Here is a 22619-nt window from a genome sequence, read left to right on the forward strand (position 1 = left end):
AGTTAATTTGTGTGCTGCTAATAAACCCAACTGTGTAAAACAGTTTAGATTTTTGTCTTTAAACTTCAGAAGAAATGGATTTGTCTCATTGTTTCAGGTTTTATGAGAAATTCTCTGTCTCTAAATATTACAGTCCTTAATACACAGGGTAGGCCTTCAGACACAGGATAGAATAGTACTGTAACTTCAGAGTCTGCTTTATGGAGGTTCTCTCTGGTGTGGAAAGTGTCAGGCAGTCCTGCTTCACACACAATAGACCTTTAACTTATAACAGTTCCACTGTGCAGCTGAGAAACAACACACACAGGCACACACAGACACACACCTTAAAGTCATGTAAAACGTTTATTTCAAATACTGACAAAAAAAAAAAATCTCTCTCCACATCGCTTCACAAATGAGCCCACATCCTCTGTACATTTAATCATTACATTATCTGTCACCAGCCATTTCCTGTCCCCCAGTCATATGACACCCCATTCCCATGCACTGGTAGCCTCAGACAGGAAGTCCACACTTATATGCCTGGTTTGGGTTGTTATGGTACCAGCAGCAGTCCAAGTCCAGAGAGTGGAGAGTATCAGTGCGGGTAGAGTGAGAGAGTGTGTGTGTGTGTGTGTGTGTGTGTGTGTACCTAGCGCACAGGTCTTGCATGTGTGTAACTCAGCACACTATTTTGCAGACTCTAGAGCTTCTCCAATACAGGTTCCTAGGAAAGCCTGGGGTACAGTCTGTAAACTCTGATTACTGTGGTCATAGGGAAGCAGTGGACCTGACAGACATGACAAGTGAGAGGCAGCATAAGAAAGTGTTTGGCAGAGTGTGTGAAGGATGTGTCTCAATAAGCCTTCAGTTCTGTCAGTCTGTCAGTAGGCCAGAGGTCATCAGTTTACTGCACTCTTCAAACATTTCTGTTACTGAATCTCTAATGTTATTTTTACACTTGTAGTGAAGTACCCTTCTACAAGCCTGCAAGGCCCAGTTGTACAGGCCCATGGTACACATGGTTGTGGGTAGGACCATGACAGCAGCAACAGTTTGGCCACAGGAGCTGAACTACTTGCTTACATCCACAAAAACAAACAAAAGACCAAACTGAATCCAAACCACAAGCTAAACTGAAGCTAAATACAAGGAAATCAAAAACATCCCAATAAAAATAATCAAATTGACACTAGTGCCTTTTAAGCACCAGACACTTAAAAATAGTAAAGAAAATAGAGTGGTATGTTATTCATAGCACAAGCTAAATGTGAGTCAACACAGGTCGCCCAGCTCCACCCATATCCCTTTACTGCTTTTCTCTTTAAGGGGCTGGTTATGCCCACACCACCTGGATGCAGACGGAGGCTCAAATGTACATCTCATCTGCATGAAATAGCCCCATGGTTCCTCTAAATAACAAGTTACTCTGACATATAGGCCAACAGCGCCAATGCTAGACTCAGTCAGTGGTTCTGGGGCTGACTAGGTGGGTTCAAGGGCTTTTAGGGTGCAGAGAGTTACTGTCAGAGTTTAAGGGTCAAGAAGCCGGAGGAAGATAGTTCAACATCTGAGAGACAGGGAGAGTGTGAGAGAGTGTGAGAGAGTGTGTGTGAGTGAGAGAGAGAGAGAGAGAGAGAGAGAGAGAGAGAGAGAGAGAAGAATGTAAGAGGGAATAAAAGAAAAAACCCAAGGCTAAGAAAGAAAGCACCTTACATGCCCTTATTCAGAATATACCTTCTCCATACACACATGATGCAAACATGTGAGCACACACACTGCATGGAGTTTATACTTATGAGGAGAGAACACAGGAGCACAGAGCCTGCATTCCTTGCAGGCCATCACACAGTTAGTGATGTGTGTGTGTTAATGTTTGTTAATGTGTGTTGTCAGAGACAGAGAGCGACAGAGACGAGAGTGTGTTAAAGGGTTTGTTGCCACCCTACAGTGTATGCCATACAGGTCCACCCGTCATGACCACTGCTTTTAAGATCCTCAAAACTGCTGCATTTTTGACACTCTGTTTGAATCACAAGAAAAGACCTTCACCCTCTACTGAGTGACTAGGGTTAGGAGTCCCAGCTGGGTCCGTGCTGTCAACACAACTCTGTAAACAAGCCGTGAATATGATGCACCAAAAGGTCACATGATCCTAACCAACCAACAGGAGTGAAGGTATTCAAGATCAAGGTGATGGACTGTATTTTCCTTCTCTAATCCAGTGGCCTACTTCCTGTCTGTCTGACCTCTCATAGAGCCCCACCCACATTCCCTGCAAGTCCTCATGTCCCACCCCCTTTCTTTGATCACACCCCACAGAGTGCTGAAACTAAGGGATACTGCGAAGTTCACCAGAATGGCAGGCAGGAGGAACAGCAGAACACACACTAGAGGGGCTGAGTGAGACGAGGGCTATGGGGTGTATAGAGTAGAAGGCCCACAGTGGCCCCTGGTGGTGGGCTCCTGGACTCCTGCTCAACACAGAGCGCTTTGTGCTCGATGTGTGAATGTCCATGAGCAGCCTAGCAAGGTGCGTTTTTGTGTATGTGTCTCTGTAAAAGAGAGCGAAAGTGTGCATGTGTGTACGGGTGTGTGTGTCTCTGTTAAAGAGAGAGTGAAAGAGCGTGTGTGTTTGTGTGGGTGTGAGTGTCTGTTAAAGTGAAGGCCTGCAGCAAAGGGTGATTCAGAGTAAATGTAGAATATAGTAATTTTTGTTGCATGTAGTGTGTCGGGGTGTGTGGGTTTATCCTGCCAGTTTGCTGGTGACGAGAGAGGACTTCCTCTGGGGCAAGTCCTGAGGGGTGGGGATGTGGTCTCCTGTCACCAGGTTCTTGTCCGCCCCGCCCCCTGGGACCGGGAGCTGCTTATTCTTTATCTTCGCCTTGGCCATGTTATAGTCACCAGAGTCAAAGTACTTTTGCTAGGAGGGGTATAGAGAGAAGAGACATTAATTTAAATAACAGCTTTTTGTGTGTGTCTGTAGACCCTGAACAATTACACGTCTCTGGTGGCCTGGACAGCCCAGAAATCCTGTAATCCAAAGTGAAGCTTTAACTAGTGGTGGATGAATCAGGCTTTGGAGCTGTGACAGTAACAGTATTAAAGTCAGTCTGGACTTGGGAAAGCTGAAATTATGAACGAGTACAACTTGAGCAATTGAGGGTTAAGGGCTTTGCTCAGGGGCCCAAAAGTGGCAACTTGGCAGTGGTGGGGTTTGAACCAGCAACCTACAAGTCAAGTACCTTAACCACTGAGCTACCACTGCCAGAATACATAAACACATAATCTCAAGAGGCCCCTCTGATAAACACTATAATCAAACACTATAATCTACTTTCAAATCTTTGACCCTTTTCCCTGCACGTAGGTTTAGTAAGACAGGCAGTAGAACACACAAAGTGGCAATTAACCCTGTCTACAGGAATGCTCCGCCACCGCTAACTATAGTGAACAGCATCAGGAAATGGCCATGTGCCATTCGCAATTCTCAAAGTTAATTACAGTTTAGCAGGCTACAATTGAAATGCTTTGATCTAACTTTAATTTTAGGCCAAATGTGCAATAACTGAGGAGTTCAGTCAAGTACCCTACCTACCCCCAACCCTAATTAACCATAATCCTAGTTAACCCTAACCAACCCCAACCCTAGTTAACCCTAATCCTAGTTAATCCTCACTATCCCCAACCCTAGTTAACCCTAACTAACCCCGACCTTACTTAACCCTAATCCTAGTTAACCCTAATTAACCCCAACCCTAGTTAATCCTCACTATCCCCAAACCTAGTTAACCATAATCCTAGTTAACCCTAACTAACCCCAACCCTAGTTAACCCTAATTCTAGTTAACCCTAACCCCACCCTAATTAACCCTAATCTTAGTTAACCCTAACTAATCCCAACCTACTTAACCCTAATCCTAGTTAACCCTAACAAACCCCAACCCTAGTTAACCCCAGTCAACTGTAACCCCAACCCTAGTTAACACCAACCCGAACCCTCTTCTTGGTGTTGACTTACTATAATTTCATCTAGCCATGTTAACAGTGCCCTTAGCCTCTGCCCTTAGACTGAAAGAGAGAGAGGGAGAGAGAGAGATGTGGATCAGTCCATACTCCTTTCTGAAGTCTCTTCATGAGGAAGTCAGAGCCCCCAGGTTTCTGGCCCAGATTTGGGTATTTGGCCTTCAGTTTGGCCTCTTCTGCCTGCACGGGGTTACTCTCCTTCTCCTGGGAGTCCTGTAACACACAGGGCTCATGACGACATCACACAGGAACAATCCTACAAACAAATGAAAACATGTCCTGCCGCCCCCTTTCTTTGGTTACACCCCACAGAGTGCTGAAAGGGACACTACTAAGGTCACCAGAACAGCTAGTAGGAGGAACAGCAAAACACACTAGATAGGCTGAGTGAGAGGAGGGCTGTGGGGTGTATAGAGTAGAAGGCCCAGTGCCCCCTGGTGGTGGGCTCCTGTTCGACCACAAACAAAAGAAAACACCCCTGCTACCCCCCAATGCACCTGTGCCACCTGCTCTGTAAGTGTAATGAATCTTCAGAGTGTTAACCCACTGTTAACGCAGGGATCCCAGAGTGCCCTGCTAGGGTTAATCCTGCTGCTTTTCCTAGTGTTCAGAAACTATACACAACAAGAACACCAGTGTGCAAAAGGGTTAGGGGTCAGGGGTCAGGCTTGTAATAAATGTGTGGAACAAGAAAAAGGCTCAATATCAACAGCAGCTTTACTACAGCAACAGAAATGAAAAGAATGACAGCAGAAGGCTAGTCTGTACTTTTCTCAGATTTAAAATGCCTAATACCCATTTGGACTGGATATAAGTATCTCCAAAAACAACTCATAATAATTGCGAATAAGATCGATATAATGGGACCAGCCAGTCTGGAGTGTAGATCACAGATCTCTAAATAATCCCTGTGAAAAACACGCAGCAAAACTGAGCAGCCTTCAGTTCAGTACATCAGCTCAAGAGGCAGGTAGGATTTTCCTGAGCTCCCTTGTCCACGTCAAGGAAATGACATAAGGGAAAAAATTAAAGTAAGAAAATCAATGCCACATATTCTCCGAGTTAATGTGTGGGCTGGCAGTTCTTCTCACACACGCATGTTACGATTCCTATCAGACCACACTAGCCTCCATAACCCATGCCTCACACAGACCCAGTTTCAACTCAGTTTCAAAGGACGCCTATTGACCTGATCCCAGACAGCCTGGCCCATCACAGCGCGCCATCTCAGTCTCTCAATGTGCTTATTTAATAGCGCGTCGAACTACTCAGGGTAATATTATTTACTAAATATTATATTATTAATTATTCACTAAATATTTCGTTAGAACAACCGGAAGACATTTCTACACCATGACAACTATGGATGCCAATGAGGTTGCAACAAGCTGTGAGTGACAGTGTCCTAGGTCAATAAGAGCGAAGACTAGCTTCTATGCGGGGAGGGACTTCCACGCCTAACCCGAACCAGCCAAATATATTACAATAACTACCAAGTCACGATGTGGGCTTAGATTTTACTGTTACTTTACTGTTATTACGAGTACAATAACACGAGTGGGCCTGGCTGTTATTACAGAAAATAGCACGAGTGGGTCTGTCTGTAATTACAGTAAAATAACACGAGTGGGTCTGTGTTATAGTAAAATAACAGGAGTGGGACGTTGTTGTGCTGTCATTACAGTAAAATAACTCGTACGGGACGTTTTTGTGCTGTTATTACGGTAAAATAACTCGTTTTTGTGCTGTTATATGGTCACATTAGCGCAGAGCGTGCACACCCACACAGATGCGTGGAAAAGCCTAACCTGTCTACCCTACCTGTTTCTCTTCTCCGGACTCAAATTGAGTATCCGACTCCTGGTTTTCTGACGACATGTTTCTGAAAGCAGAAACGCTGAAGCGCCTTTTCGTCGTCTGAAAAGGGCAGCTTTACGCAGCCGGTGCTCTCTCTCCAACCAGCTACCCTGTCTTCTCAGCCAGTGCAAAATGGCGAGTCACAACGTCAGCCCAGTAGGCTGGACAAGAATGATGGACAAAACAGAAACCAATGCTAAAGCAGTACAGGTAATAAGCGTTGGACAGTGACCCAATAGCGCACTGCTTTACGTGCTGGGCGGGCTATATCCACTTTGGCGCAGACTCTTTTGAGTGACGGTGTCATCGCTGGTCCTAAACAAACCGTCTGTAAAAGAACCCTGGTACCAGGGCTACCAGGATTTATTTCTGATTTAATTACGTGAATAAATGTCGTCCGGCTATGATGCAAAGTGTGATCACGGTAAATAGATGCGTAAGACTGATAAATGGGCTATGTTAGTTCAAGATATCGACGTGCACCCCAAACACTATTACACAGATGACCCGAGCAGGTGTGTCTGTGACAGGAGCGTGCGATGATCAGTAGAGAAACAGCATTTACATGTATTTACAGTGAGAATCCGACCGTACTTCAGTAACACTAACATTCAAATGCCATATTATTCGCAAAAAACAAACAAACACTGGCAATGTTACATACAGAAAATGAAATTCGAAAGAAATATGCATCTAACATTGCCAATTTATCTATCTAGCTAATAAATGATAATAGTGTGTGTTTAAATAGGCGAATTCACTTGGCGTGCTCACATTTACAGTGGCACGCGGTAGGATTTACTTTGGCATGTGGTGTGGTGGCATGCATGCACAACTCTTTCATAACACAGTAACTGCGTTTCCTGCTTCACACGCTCACATTTGGTGGTTCTTTTATTTCATTTTCTTTTATTCACTTTCTAGTTTAAAGGAAATACAACTGCTCTCATCTGGACAGCTGTATTGAGTAATGTACTATTATGTATATCAGTAAAGGCCTTCTTGTCCTAAAATGCTAGGTATTCCATGTCACCGTAGCAGGTTACGGAGCCACTCCGCCCACGCCGGTAAAGGAACTTTGACGAGTAGGGCGTGTATTGCCGGCAAAGAAACAGGTTTTCTAACTTTAGTCGCTTTAGATCCGCGCCGTTCACAAAAGAGCAGGATTCCACACCACTGGTCGCAGAAACACTAAATTATTTATTATTCGTGTAGTGTCAGCAAAGTATAGGTAGGCTATTTAAGTTTTAAATATATATTTTTGTGTGTGAGGACCGCTCTTAAGTACTGCAGGACAGCTGTCTTTGTTCGCGATAAACGAGGTAAGTGTTATGTGTAAGAACACATCAGTCAGGAGGTTAATAACCTACTGACTAGTAAGAACATTAATTATGATGTTTAATGACAACAACAACGTACAATCAAACCGTTTTCCCCCATAATTTTCTGAAGTGGTACTTATTTGCTACACAGAGAATTATGTGAATTGATTATGGGGTACTCCTTTGCAATGGGAAGCTTACCAGTTCAAGTCGCCACTATTGGGTCCCTGAGCAAGACCCTTAACCCTCAATTACTCAAGTTGTATTCAGTCATAACTGTAAGTCGCTTTGGATAAACAAGTCAGATAAATGCTGTAAATGTAAATATGAAGGACTGAGTAAAGCACTTCTCTTATTTATTGTGACCAAAGCATATGGAGGCAGAAAGCATTCATACTCTCACTGCAGACCTTTTTAGTTCAGACACAAACATTCATCACCACAGAGTCTAGTTCTCCCGCAGACAAAGAGTGAGTTTATCTCCTCAGGCAAATTCAAATTATGTATTTGAATGTGAAGAGTCCACACTTCCACCTTAAAACTCAACAGGCCCTTTCACCAGGACTTCAACATCTTGGGAAACACACTCTTTTATCTAGTGTTTACCAAACATTTCTTTATTCAGTCATAATGCTGTATTCTGTGAAACAATGTTTCTATATAAGTGCAATATCCTATGTTATACCATAGTATGTCATAGCCACTGTATTCCATATTAAGGTGATGTATTCTCTGCCAGGGAACTGCTTTTATGTCATAGTGCTCTGATCTTTGTCACAGTGCTGTGTTCTATGTCATAGTGTCTGATCTATGTCAAAGTGTTGTGTTGTAGTGCTGTGATCTGTGTCATAGTGTTCTATGTCATAGTGCTGTGATCTATGTCATGGTGTTATATTCTGTCATAGTGCTATGATGTATAAAATAGTGTTATGTTCTGTGTCATATTGCTGTGATGTATGACATAGTGTTGTATTTTATGTCATAGTGCTGTGAGGTATGACAGTATTATATGCTATATCATAGTGCTATTATGTTCTGTCATAGTGCTGTGCTGTTTGACAGTGTCGTGTTCTGTCATAGTTCTGTGATGTATGACATAGTGTTATGTTCTGCAATAGTGCTGCAATCTATATCACAGTCATATGTTCCATGTCATAGTGCTATGATCTGTCATAGTGCTATGTGCTATTGTAATCAGAAGTTCTATCATTTTGTGACTTCATTCAGTGTTTGAAGTCACAGTGCTCTTTTCAGGGGGTTTTCAGATTCTGTTCTGGGGCCCCACTGGCCTGCATTTTAACACTCTGCACCAACACCCTCCATCCAACCTCTGAGCCAGATAGAGTTGATGAGCTGGTTCAGGTCTTCTAGAGCAGTGACATTTTTAAAATGTACAGAGCCAAAGTGTGTAAGGACTAGAGTTTTAAAAATCCAGAATACCACACTATGACAGTGAATATTGCATGATACACAAAATAACAGAATGCCAATTATTTTATGTCTTCCTGCTGCATTTTAAGTAATTTTGCTATGTTCTGTGCCATAGCACTGTGCTGTTAGTCGTAGTACTGTGTTCTGTCATACAGCTATGTTCTGTGTCACAGAGCTGTGTTCTGTTTCGTAAAGCTGTGTTCTACCCAGCTACCCAGGTGCTTGTGCAGTCTCTTTTGATCTCAAAGCTAGACTACTGCAAATCGCTACTTGCTGGTCTTCCTCTAAGTGCCATCAACCTCTACAACTTGTCCAGAATGCATCAGCATGACTGATCTTCAATCTTCCGAAGTTCACACATTACTCCACTGCTGCGCTCCCTTCATTGGCTCTCTGTAGCTGCACGCATCAGATTTAAAATCTTGATGCTTGCCTACAAAGCTAAAAATGGACCAGCCACTTCATACATGAGGTCAATGGTCAAAGCCCGATCCGTACCTCGAGTACTTCGAACCTCAAGTACGGCTTGGCTTGAAATACCTTGCTTCAGGTCTCATGGATGACAGGCATCGAGACTATTTTCTTTCCTGACTCCAAGATGGTGGAATGAACTCCCACTTGCTGTTCAGACAGCAGAGTCCCTTGCAGTCTTCAAACGCAGACTGAAGATCCATCTATTTGCAGAATATTTAAAGGACAACTGACACTGCTCACATATTGACTGACTAAATTAATACTTACTGTAGGGTATTGTTTATGTTGTTTAACAAACTCTAGCACTTATTGTTTATAGCACTTATCATTGTTTAAGATAGACCTGTATTTTGTACTTCTAGGTATGAGCATTCATCCCTATATTCTACAGTATTCTAGTTCATTGGTATGTCTGATTCTAACCTACTGTACTAGAATATATTCTATGAGTAAATGACAGCACTTTTGTAAGTTGCTCTGGATAAGAGTGTCTGCTAAATGCTGTAAATGTAAATATAAATGTTCTGTGTCATAGAGCTGTTTTCTGTCTTAGAGCTTTGTTCTGCCTCATACAGCTGTGTTCTGTGTCAAACAGCTGTTCTGTCATAGAGCTGTGTTCTGCCTCATACAGCTGTGTTCTGTGTTGTAGAGCTGTATTCTGTCATAGAGCTGTGTTCTACCTCATACAGCTTTATTCTGTGTCAAACAGCTGTGTTCTGCCTCATAGAGCTGTGTTTTGTCATACAGCTGTATTTTGTTTCACAGTGTTCTATGGCTGCATATCTGCTCTTGGTGTGACTCTGGTGTTGCTGTATTCTATGACATATGTTTGCAGCAGTCTCTGGGCCAAAAGGAGCATTTCTGTCTGAAAAACGTCTCATGGTCCTATGTTTGTCAGGTGCAGCAAGTGCTCCTAAGATTAGCTTTAGGGTCAAGGTCAGGGTGAGGAACGCATTGATAGATGAGTAGATTTTTCATCTGTGATCTTATTTCTACCAGCCATGTAATCCAGTGTCTGTCTTTGTTGTTTTCTTCCACATGCTCTACACAGTTTATCTGGACATATCAAGTACATGTGGTACCAACATGTAGTCTCCAGTATCCAATTAGCATATTCCAGCAGATCATAAAGTGACAGGGCAGGACTAATCAAGCACACATAAATATTTACACAACACAGTAAACATCATCTAGTCATACCCAGCTGTGGTAAGACAACAGGGTTCAAAATTTTTTAAAAATAAGATAAGGTTTCACTAACACTATCAAACCTTTCATTTGGTTCGGTGGGTAGCAGAATGACAACTCTGACTAAGAGGAATCGGCGTTCTGACACGCCTCTGGAGAGGCGGAGTTCAAACGAAGAGGAGGGACAGAGGGGCGGGGCCACAGATGATGATGTAGATGACTCTAAAGGACTACGATTCACTCTGATGGAGGAGGTGCTTCTGCTCGGGCTAAAAGATAAAGCGGTACACAAACACACACCCACACCCACGTACACACACACACTCACACACATGAACTCATGTGCACACACACACACACAGACACACACACACACTTGAACATATACACACATTAACACACACACACATGAACATACACACACGAACAGATACACACATTAACACATACACACACACGAACCCACACACACATATGAACATATACACACATTAACACATACATACACCATGAACACAAACACACATTAACACAAACACGAACACATATATACACACACACACAAGAACACATGGACACATATATACACACACACACAAACATATACACACACATTAACAAATACACACATACACAAACACACACCATGAACAACCATGAACACATACAAACACACACACACATACACACAAGCATATACACACACGAACACACACACACACACACACACACACACATTAACATATACTCACACACACAAATTAACACATGTACACACACACATACACATGAACACATATGAACGCACACATAAATGAACACATACACACACACGCGGAGAAAGATGTACACTCACATACGTCTACATACATGCATAGGTATGTACACACACACACAAATACTTGCACACATACCTGCACATACAAACTCACACACACACATTCATTCATCTGCACATAGGTGCACACACTCACTCACCTAGACACAGGTGTACACAAACGGACGCATGCATGCACACACATAATCAACATACATGCTCTCACACACACAGCCACACACAGTATACTGTCTGTAGTGCACACTGTTTGAAGTATATACTGTCTGTAGTTCATGCACTTTTCTCTGCTGTAAATATACGTTCTGCTGTATGTACATACTGTCTGCAGTAAACAGTCCTCAGTACATACTGTTTGCAGTTCATATAGTCTAAACTATATCCTGTACTGCACTACACACTCTGCAGTATTTAGTTTTCAGTACATACACACAAAATATTCACACACACTAACACTGCATGTGCAAACACACACACAATCAATAACACACACGTGTCCACACAACACAACACCAGCTCACATGCACACAGTTCACCCTCTCGGCAGTACATAATATCTACAGTACATATACAATACATATGCATACAGTCTACAGTACACACTATCTGCTGTACATACTCTTTGCTGTACTCTTATTACTCAGCTCCAATAAGTCATGTTGAGGTTCAGACAGCTCTAATATCACCATTACTGCTGTTGTGTGAGACTTCAGGCTGCACAGCTGAACAGGTTTCTGTTCTGTTTCTGCTATTTGTGTTTAAACAATCTGAGCAAACATCCTGGGTACTATTTGATTACTGCTGTACATTCTAAACTCTGTGTGTGTGTGTGTGTGTGTGTGTGTGTGTGTGTGTGTGTGTGTGTGTGTGTGTGAGAGAGAGAGAGAGAGAGAGAGAGAGAGAGAGAGAGAGAGAGAGAGAGAGAGAGAGCGAGCGAGAGAGCAACAGACAGACATGTCTGGGTGGGAACTCCAATTCTGGGACAGTTTCTGTAGTGGTGTAGTGACTCTTGATTTGACACATCTCATCAAATCTCCATACTTATTCACTTATTAAATCTCCATACTTATTCACTTATTCATAAAAAATTACTTGAATCTGAAGCAGTAACCCAAAATAAACGCATATTACTATGACTTTGTGGTTGCCAAGTGTCCAGCTTCAGATTGAAAAGTCCAGTTTTCAGATTCGTTGTCCTGGCTTTATTTGTGCGGATTAGCTGTGCAATGCCACAAAGAGCAAAAAAGCAAGGCTACACTGTTAAGTCAGATTCATTCATCTCACATTTTATAGCACACATTGTCACAGAGCAGTTTGACAAATGTTTGGGTCCAGAGTTCAAGCAGTAATGACCGTGGTAGGACCAACAGGAAAGCCATTGTCCTGAGTTATACCTACTCCTAACACCTAACCCTAATCCTAATCCTAACACCTAACCCTAACCCTAACCTAACAGGGAAACCATCGTCCTGAGTTAACCATAACCCTAACCCTATCCCTCATGGGTTTACCCTAACCCTAACCCATCCTCCTGGGTTAACCCTAATTCTAACACCTAACCCTAACCCTAATCCTAACACCTAACCCTAACTCTCATGGGTTTACCATAACCTTAACCCATCCTCAAAACAGAGGTAAACTTTTTTTTTCGTTCTTGAGGTAGGATAATAAAATCTTTAAATTTGATACTGACAAAATACATAATTTTAAAATACAAAAGCTGCATTACTAGATTTGACAACTTTATGCAACTAGAGGGAGTGCAACTAACCTTTTGCCATTTAGACTTAATTGGCAAAAACATGTTTTTGTATACTGCAGCAGCTATGTGGAACAAACTTCTGGTTTTTCTTAAACAATTACAAGTTCAGAGTAGTTTTAAACATGCATTGGCTAAATGGCTGTTTATTTACCATTAAGTTGTAATATTTTAATGGAATTTCCAGTTGCTGTTTCTTGCCTGACTGACTTGCCTGACTGACTGTTTATGATATATCAACTTTATTTTTCTTTTACAGTGTAAATATGCCAGCATCTTCAGTGTTTTTCCTCAGCATTTTTTGTTTAACATTTCTGTATGTATGCAGTTTTATGTTTATTCATTATTATTGTTAAATCTATCCATTTGTTTACCTGGTGTAGGGTGTTGTGCAACCAGTTTCTCCCACCTCAGCCAACAATCAATATCACTACATTTTCCAGAATCCTGTTCATAACAAGGAGCAACATTCCACCAATCACAGATCACTTACTCGGTCATCCTCACCTGACTATTGAATTCACCTGTTCCTTATTAACCGTGCTTATTTAAGACCATCTGTTTCTTAGGAACCCCTGTTGGGTGTCTGGCCTTTTCCCTCTATTCTCTCCATTTGGTTGTATTTCATTCTCTGGATATTGGATTTTTGGACTGGCTCTCTCACTAGTGTTTTGGATTCTCCCTCTAACTATATTCTCTGCATAAATAAACTTCTTCCATTCATCTGTGAGTGTCTTTCCTGTTCTGAACATTGCATAGGGATTAGATTTATTTATTTATTGTTATTGTTTATTTTAGTTAGATTCCTAGGTTAAATACCCTACTTCATTTATGTGATCCCCTCTGTCCCCAGGGAGAGAACAACCATGTGTTAACATCCCAAAGATATGAGTCTCTTCAACTGAAAGATAACAGAGTTGCAGAAGAAGCATGATGGGTTCTGTGAAAGTTCTTTCACTTCACATCCACACTGCCCACATTTGCTGCCCGCCCCCTTACACCACACTGACCTCTGACCAGCCTTAACACAGGTTTACTTACACCACAATGACCCCTGACCAGCCTTAACAAAGGTTTATTTATACTGTACTGACCCCTGACCAGCCTTAACACAGGTTTATTTACACCACAATGACCACTGACCAGCCTTAACATGGGTTTATTTACACCACACTGACCACTGAGCAGCCTTAATACAGGTTTATTTACACTACACTGACCACTGACCAGCCTAAACACAGGTTAATTTAAACCACACTGACCAGCCTCAACACAGGTTTATTTACACCACACTGACCACTGTTTGTTAAAAGGTTAGGGTTAGGGCTTAGGGTCTTTGTGAAGCTCAGATATGTCTATGGGAAGGTTAGGGTTAGGTGTTAGGGTCTTTGTGAAGCTCTGATATATCTATGGGTTAGGGTTAGGGGTTAGGGTCTTTGCGGAACAAGACATATCCATGGGATTACAAGGAATAATTGGTTTCCTTAAGCCTCTAAGTGTCTAGATGGAGTTCTTTTGACCTGTAGAACGAGCAAGGGTGTATGTGTGTGTTCTGATAACATACTGTGATGGTGTGCTTTCTGATGACATGTGTGTCTGTGTATGTATGTGCTCTGATAGCTCTGATTGTGTGAGTGTTCTAATGGACTATGCGTGTGTGTGTGTGTGTGTGTGTGTGTGTGTGTGTGTGTGTGCATTCTATTGTAATATATGTGTGTGTGTGTGTGTGTGTGTGTGTGTGTGTGTGTGTGTGTGTGTGTGTATTCCAATGTAATATGTGTGTGTGTGTGTTCTGATGCTGGGCGTCAGGGTTATACTTCATTCTGGAATGACTGCATCTCGTCTGGCCTGAGGGGGGCCATGTTGGTGGAGCTGGCACTGAGGGGGAGAATTCACCTCGAACCCCAGACCACTAGAAAGAGGAAACTACTGGACCGCAGGGTATTCTCTCTCACACATACACACACACACACACACACACACAATCCACCTTGAACGCCAGACCATGAGAAAGAGGAAACTACTGGACCGCAAGGTATTCTCTCTCTCTTTCTCTCTCTCTCTCTTTCTCTCTCTCTCGCTCTCTCACACACACATGCACACACACGCACACACACAGGGTTAGGGTTAGGGGTTAGGGTTATTTCAGCACTCCTTACACATGTGTATACCCTGCACTAGGGTTAGGGTTAGGGGTTAGGGTTAGGGTTAGTGTTGGTGTTAGTGTTAGCATTAGGGTTAGGGGTTAGGGTTAGGGTTATTTCAGCACTCGGGTTAGGGTTAGAGTTATTTCAGCACTCCTTAGATATGTGTATACCCTGCACTATAGCTCTTTTCAAAGTGTGTAAACAAATATCACAAGTTGCAGGCAGGGTAAGCAGGGATAGTGTTCCAGTTTAGGTCCCGCTACACTAAATACTAGAGTAAGGGACAGAGAATGAATGTAAAGTTACGTCTTGTAGGTGGAGAATAAAATATCCAGGCCGGCATTGTGAGGTCTGTCAACACACTGGGCCCCAGTTTATATGTTGGGCTCTAGTGTGTGTAAGAGTGTGTATCGTAGTATAGTAGTTTGTATAATAATGTTTGTAGTGGTTTAGTAGTGTGAGTAGTGTGTGTCATAGTATGTGTCGTATTCTAGTAATGTTAATGTGTGTAATAGTGTGCATGATAGTGTTTGTAGAAGTTTATTAGTGTGTGTACTGTTGTGTGTAGTAGGCTGTGTAGTAGTGTGTGTAGTAGTCTGAGTAATAGTAGTGTGTGTAGTAGTCTGAATAATAGAAATGTGTGTAGTAGTGTGTAGTAGTCTGAGTAATAGTAGTGTGTGTAATAGTGTGTGTAGTAGTCTGAGTAATAGTAATGTGTGTAGTAGTTTGAGTAATTGTGCAGTAGTGTGTGTAGTAGCATATGTAGTAGTCTGAGTAATTGTGCAGTAGTGCGTGTAGTAGTGTATAAAGTGCTGTGCCTGTGTCACAAGAAAGAGTGTGTGTTTTACCCTGTTCTCATACCTCTTCAGTAATGTGACCTGTTTTGCTAGTAGGGCTTGTCTCCTTCTCAACCAGTGATCATGAATCATCAAAATCACTCAGTCTCCAGTAAACACACACACATCATCACAAATACTACAAAGACACACACACACACACACACACACACACACACACACACACACACACACACACACACACACACACACACACACACACAACGTACACACTACAGGCATGTACCATCACACACCACACACATGCCATCATACACACTACACACACACACACACCATAATACACACTACACACACATACACCATGAAACACACCATACACACTACACACACGCCATCATACACACTACACACACATGCCATCATACACACGACACACTACACACACACACACACACCATGAAACACACCATACACACTACACACACATACCATCATACACACTACACACACACACACACACACACACCATGAAACACACCATACACACTACACACATACCATCATACACACAGCACACACACCATAATACACACTACACACACATACCATCATACAAACCACACACACATACATTACACCCCATACCATCATACACACCATAATACACACCATAGACACTACACACACATACCATCATACACACTACACACACACACCATAATACACACTACACACACACATACCACACATACACACAAGACACACACATACCATGAAACACACCATACACACTACACACACATACCATCATACACACTACAAACACATACCATCATACACACAAGACACACACATACCATGAAACACACCATACACACTACACACACATACCATCATACACACTACATACACATACCATCATACACACTACACACACACACACCATAATACACACTACACACACACACACACACCATGAAACACACCATACACACTACACACGCAATCATACACACTACACACACGCCATCATACACACTACATACACACACACACACACACACCATGAAACACACCATACACACTACACACACATACCATCATACACACTACACAAACACACACACACACACCATGAAACACACCATACACACTACACACACATACCATCATACACACAGCAAACACACCATAATACACACTACACACACATACCATCATACAAACCACACACACATACATTACACCCCATACCATCATACACACCATAATACACACCATAGACACTACACACACATACCATCATACACACTACACACACACACACACACACCATAATACACACTACACACACATACCACACATATCATCATACACACTACACACTACACACACATACCACACATATCATCATACACACTACACACTACACACACATACCACACATATCATCATACACACTACACACTACACACACATACCATCATACACACCACACACACACACACACACACCATGAAACACACCATCATACACACTACACACACATATCATCATACACACTACACACACACACCATAAAACACACTACATATACACACACAAACACCATTAAACACACCATACACACTACACACACATACCATCATACACACTACACACACATACCATCATACACACAAGACACACACATACCATGAAACACACCATACACACTACACACATACCATCATACACACTACATACACATACCATCATACACACTACACACACACACACACCATAATACACACTACACACACACACACACACACACCATGAAACACACTACACACACATACCATCATACACACTACACACACACACACACCATCGTACACACTACACACACACACACCATCGTACACACTACACACACAGCATCATACACACAAGACACACACACACCAGGAAACACACCATACACACTACACACACATACCATCATATACACTACACACACACACCATCATACACACTACACACACATACCATCATACACACTGCACAGACACACACCATGAAACACACCATACACACTAAACACATACCATCCTACACACGTACCATCATACACACTGCACACACACCATCATACACACTACACACACATACCGTCATACACACTACACACAGACACCATCATACACACTACACACACATACCATCATACACACTGCACAGACACACACCATGAAACACACCATACACACTAAACACATACCATCCTACACACATACCATCATACACACTGCACACACACCATCATACACACTACACACACATACCGTCATACACACTACACACAGACACCATCATACACACTACACACACATACCATCATACACACTACATACTACACACACACCGTCATAAACACTACACACATACCATCATACCATCATATACACTACAAACACACACCATCATACACACTACACACATACTATTATACACATTACACACACTCATCTTTCCTCTGTCCACTCCTCTCCTCCCTCTCTTTCCTGTCCTCTCCTGTCCTGTCTCCAGGTATTGTTTATATCAGCTGCCCCAACAGGAGATGTATTGCTGGATGAGGCACTGAAGCACATCAAGAACACACAGCCTCCAGAGACCGTGACCAGCTGGATTGATCTACTCACAGGTGACAATAACTTGTGTGTGTGTGTGTGTGTGTGTGTGTGTGTGTGTGTGAGTGTGAGAGAGAGAGAGATTGTGTGTGTGGTGTGTGTATGTGTTTGTGTGTGTTCTAATGTCTATTTTTCATGCAGGGGAATCCTGGAACCCTCTGAAGATGCACTTCCAGATACAACAGGTGCGTGAACGTTTGGCCAAGAGCCTGGTAGAGAAGGGTGTCCTAACGACGGAGAAGCAGAACTTCGTGCTGTTTGACGTGACGACGCACCCCCTGGTGGACAGTGGGGAGAAGGAGCGTCTTCTGCAGCGCCTGCAGGCCTCACTGCTGGACCGCTGGACTAGTGACCTGCAACACGTACCCCCACGCAGCCTCGCCCTGCTGCTGCTGGCCCAAGCCTCCAACGTGCTTGACGACGCCCTCACATCACTTCCCGATGACAACTATGAAACCGCCACTCAGCGAACCCAGCGCCTACTGGATGCCAACCCTGACCTGCAGAGTGCAAAGGTCACAACCCCTGGTGAGGAGATGATCTGGGCAGTGATGGCTGCCTTTAACAGACGCTGAAAAAATCCCACAGCACCCCCTACTGACTCACCAGCAAGAAAACTAATGATTGGCTGTGTGGGGCTCTTAAGTAGATGATGTAATGCCCACATGAGGTGTCAAAGTTTTGCATTTGTACCATTTTTAAATCTGCGAGACAGGAGCTGAGAAGTTGAACTGTGAAAGGTGAAGGTAAAACTCACCTTGAGCTGCTGCTGTGTACGCGCTGATATGAGGAGGTGGAGGCTGGACACTCTTGTCTGGTTTTGTTTTTTATACATTTAACTTTGTTGCTATGACATTTATATTTACTGAAAGTTTCTGGTGTGTAACAGGTCTGAGTGCAGTTACTGTCCAGTATATCTGTAAGAATCATACATGATCATGGCATTAGTGTTAGTTATAAAACTATATCCATATTTTATATAATTATGGGCTCATTAACATACAATAACACACACGCATGTGTGTTAGGGTTCCCAATCCCCTAATGGGTGGGTTTAGGGTTTAGGGGTTTGGGTTCCCAATCTTCTACTGGCTGGGTTTAGGGATTAGGGGTTAGGGTTCCCAATCTGTACATTTATTTTCCCAGACTGCTCCAGTAGCTAAAAAATAAAAACACTTCCATACACTTATGAATGTCACAGACTTCTACATGCACCAGTGTCTATTGAACACTGCAGTCAAAGTCCATTTAGATGAGATATTTATGTTTACATTTACAGCATTTAGCAGACGCTCTTGTCCAGAGCGACTTACAAAAGTGTTTTGTCATTTACTCATTATGCCTAGAAGGAATTACAGAATGAGCACAGAATGAGTGCAACACCAGCAATCTGTGCTCAAAGCATTCAGTTAATCAATAGTAGTATTAATATTAATATTAATATTAATATTAATAAGTGTAGGATTAGTGTTCATTTAAATGCTCCACAAATAGATAAGTCTTCAGTCTGAATTTGAAGGTGTCAGGGGACTCTGCTGTTCAGACAACCAGCAGAAGTTTGGTCTTGTGGATGTTTGTTCTTTAAAAGTGAAAATATATTTTCATCTTTTTTTAGTGGTAACTTTAAAGGAACAATAAGTTCTTTTTACCACCAAAAAGTAGCAAGCAATATTTATGAAATGTATTATTTTATTATTGTTATATTTTTTTCTATAAACTACAGCTCACATAAGAATCAAGTTTCTTTGTAGTCCTCAAATGAACCAGTTTATGATCCATATAGCAGGTCCCCGACATGGCAGCCATGATTAAAATAGATTTTGGACAGAAAATCTGAAACATCCACACCACTAGGTGTCAGTATAATGGCTGCTTCATAATGTAAGGAAGAATGATTGGAATGATGATTGGAACAATTTACTCCTGTAAATTGGTTGCAATGCTCTTATTTTTGTGTCATAGCTTGCTGATCCGTTTTATTGACACTAGGTGGCTACTGTGAATAGCCTTTGATTATGGTTTGGGGGGAAAAGCATGTTTACAAGGCTTCTCTGTGCTAATGTGCAGTTTTCCATGACAGTAGATGGATTCAATTCAGTAACAATAATTTCTTTAAAGCATAACAGCATTTAGATAATGATTCAGAAGGGTTTAATAGTAATGATTCAGAAGGGTTTCCATCATCTGTGCACACAATGTAACACACACCAGAGGGTAATCTCACACCAGAGGATAAACTCACACCAGAGGGTAATCTCACACCAGAGGGTAAACTCACATCAGAGGGTAATCTCACATCAGAGACTAATCTCTTTTAGAATTTATAATCCACAGACTGGGCAGTTCTTCATTTTGTTCCCTTAACTTCTTTCTTATGTATTATGCTTTATGTCTTATGTCATCTGTCTTATGCTTTATGTTCTGTACCTGATGTTTTATGTGATTTGTCTTAGGTATTATCATTTACACTTTAGGTCTTATTATTGAAGTTATTGCTACTTGTATTAGTGTTTTAAAGAGTTTTTATTTGTATCTTTACCTTTCTTCCTTTATTTGTTATCTAGTTGGTTTTAGATGTTGCTGTATTTAAATTATAAAGTCCCACCTGGATTTCTTTTGCATATTTGTGGGTAAAGTATCACAGTTCCAGCTACAAGCACAGATCGATTACATGTTCTGTTATCCTTGCTGTTGCCATGGAAACCAGTGCAGAAAGGGTTCAAGTTCGGTTTATTCGTCACATACATAGTCATACACTATGGTGAATGCATAGTGGTGGGGGTGATGTTGGGGGTGGAGCATAAGTTCCCCTCGTCCACGTGTGTGAGTGTATGTGATTAAATGGATGTGTTACTGAGTGTTTTAAGCTGTTTTAGTACCACTGTCTCTTCCTGACCACCTGACCTTTAGGGCAGTTACACTGGTTTGGTTACACTGATTTGGTGTGGCATGGCAGAGGTCACAGCCCAAGGGTCACCAGCACACTCTCTTTCAGTCTGCTAGAAATAAACAAATACAAACCAGCAATAACACTGACCTCAGATCAGCTTATACAGTGTAGCACTGACCTCAGATCAGCTGTTACAGTGGAGCACTGACTGCAGATCTGCATTTACAGTGGAGCACTGACCTCAGATCAGCTCTTACGGTGGAGCACTGACCTCACATCAGCTCATACAGTGTAGCACTGACAGTCAAAACTCCAAATGGAAAGATGCTATACTGCACTATGGAGACTGAGGAGCACAGAGCCATTCCTAGGCAACCATGTGAGCTCAGGGTTGAATGTTGAGGTGAATGGATACCCACAACAGGGCAAAGGTCAAATCAAGAGTGAGCAAAGGACTGTGGTAGAGAGAAAGAGGAAGGGTGAGAGAGGGAGAGAAGGAAAGAGAATATTCCTCATTTTGATTCTAGACTCCTCACATAGTTTCTTTCTCTGCGCTACTGCTCATCAGGGTTCTAGACCCAGATTTCATTAAAGCTTTAAACTTTAAACGTTTCTTTAAAGGTGAATAAATTGAAGTTAGCTGAGTTGAATCAGTAGGCACTGCGGAATAATAAGTAAGTGCGGTTAAATATACACACACACACAAACACTTTTATTTTCACAAAGAATAGTTTAATGCTATAAAAAACGACCTAGATATGAGAGAATTACACTGAAAATAAATATCATTTTATATAATACAATGTCCTATTAAGATTTGCATTAAAACTTAAATGTTACAGAACTCGGGAACATATTCACCGAATCGATTGGATCGTATTAAACAGAAAGGGGGGTTCTTTAGTAAAATATACTCATGAATGGGGGACTTGGACATGCGCATCACACGCGGCTTTGGTGAAAGCCTATATGACTAATCACAGTTTTAATTGTATATATTTGTATAATTAATTTACATTTTTTGAGATTTTTCATCATATTCTATTCAAATATGCAGCTTAATTTTTGACAGTGTACAACTCTGAAGAAAGAAAATGGTGTAAAGTATTTAGACACACTATGTTACATTTTAATTCCAGAACACAGTGAAATAGGAATTTAACTAGTGACATGACAGAAAAGGTTATGAACAATGTTGAGAGAAGAGGTGTGTTTTACTGGGCAGTGGTAGCTTGG

At 41.9% G+C, this 22619-nt stretch overlaps 2 protein-coding genes across 4 annotated transcripts; one reads left to right on the forward strand and one right to left on the reverse strand.

Annotated features, from left to right (window-relative positions):
* Positions 1-326: 326 nt before the first annotated feature.
* Positions 327-6005, reverse strand: ensaa (endosulfine alpha a). The gene is made up of 3 exons (XM_027030176.3): positions 5830-6005; positions 4099-4221; positions 327-2905 (listed from the first exon to the last, which is right to left on the reverse strand). The coding sequence occupies exons 1-3, from the start codon at positions 5884-5886 to the stop codon at positions 2729-2731; spliced, it is 357 nt and encodes a 118-aa protein (XP_026885977.1). The 5' UTR covers positions 5887-6005; the 3' UTR covers positions 327-2728.
* A 630-nt stretch (positions 6006-6635) lies between these two features.
* Positions 6636-21355, forward strand: golph3l (golgi phosphoprotein 3-like). 3 transcript variants are annotated; one of them, XM_081711721.1, is made up of 5 exons: positions 6636-7187; positions 10387-10564; positions 14684-14815; positions 18393-18507; positions 18635-21355. In XM_081711721.1, the coding sequence occupies exons 2-5, from the start codon at positions 10391-10393 to the stop codon at positions 19066-19068; spliced, it is 855 nt and encodes a 284-aa protein (XP_081567847.1). In that variant the 5' UTR covers positions 6636-7187; positions 10387-10390; the 3' UTR covers positions 19069-21355. The 3 variants fall into 3 exon arrangements, with proteins under 3 accessions (XP_081567847.1, XP_026885985.1, XP_081567848.1); XM_027030184.2 differs by having other exon boundaries at positions 10390-10564; XM_081711722.1 differs by lacking the exon at positions 14684-14815.
* Positions 21356-22619: the final 1264 nt, after the last annotated feature.

The sequence above is a fragment of the Electrophorus electricus genome, chromosome 4 (assembly GCF_041902795.1).
Source record: "Electrophorus electricus isolate QZ-2024a chromosome 4, ASM4190279v1, whole genome shotgun sequence".
Classification (NCBI taxonomy): Eukaryota; Metazoa; Chordata; class Actinopteri; order Gymnotiformes; family Gymnotidae; genus Electrophorus; species Electrophorus electricus.

Coding starts and splice junctions, on each gene's coding strand:
- ensaa (XM_027030176.3), bottom strand. CDS start 5,886: ATGTCGTCAGAAAACCAGGAGTCGGATACTCAATTTGAGTCCGGAGAA. Junction 4,222..5,829: donor AGTCCGGAGAAGAGAAACAG/GTAGGGTAGACA, acceptor TGTGTGTTACAG/GACTCCCAGGAGAAGGAGAG. Junction 2,906..4,098: donor TGAAGAGACTTCAGAAAGGA/GTATGGACTGAT, acceptor TACCCCTCCTAG/CAAAAGTACTTTGACTCTGG.
- golph3l (XM_081711721.1), top strand. CDS start 10,391: ATGACAACTCTGACTAAGAGGAATCGGCGTTCTGACACGCCTCTGGAG. Junction 10,565..14,683: donor TCGGGCTAAAAGATAAAGCG/GTACACAAACAC, acceptor GCTGGGCGTCAG/GGTTATACTTCATTCTGGAA. Junction 18,508..18,634: donor CTGGATTGATCTACTCACAG/GTGACAATAACT, acceptor TTTTTCATGCAG/GGGAATCCTGGAACCCTCTG.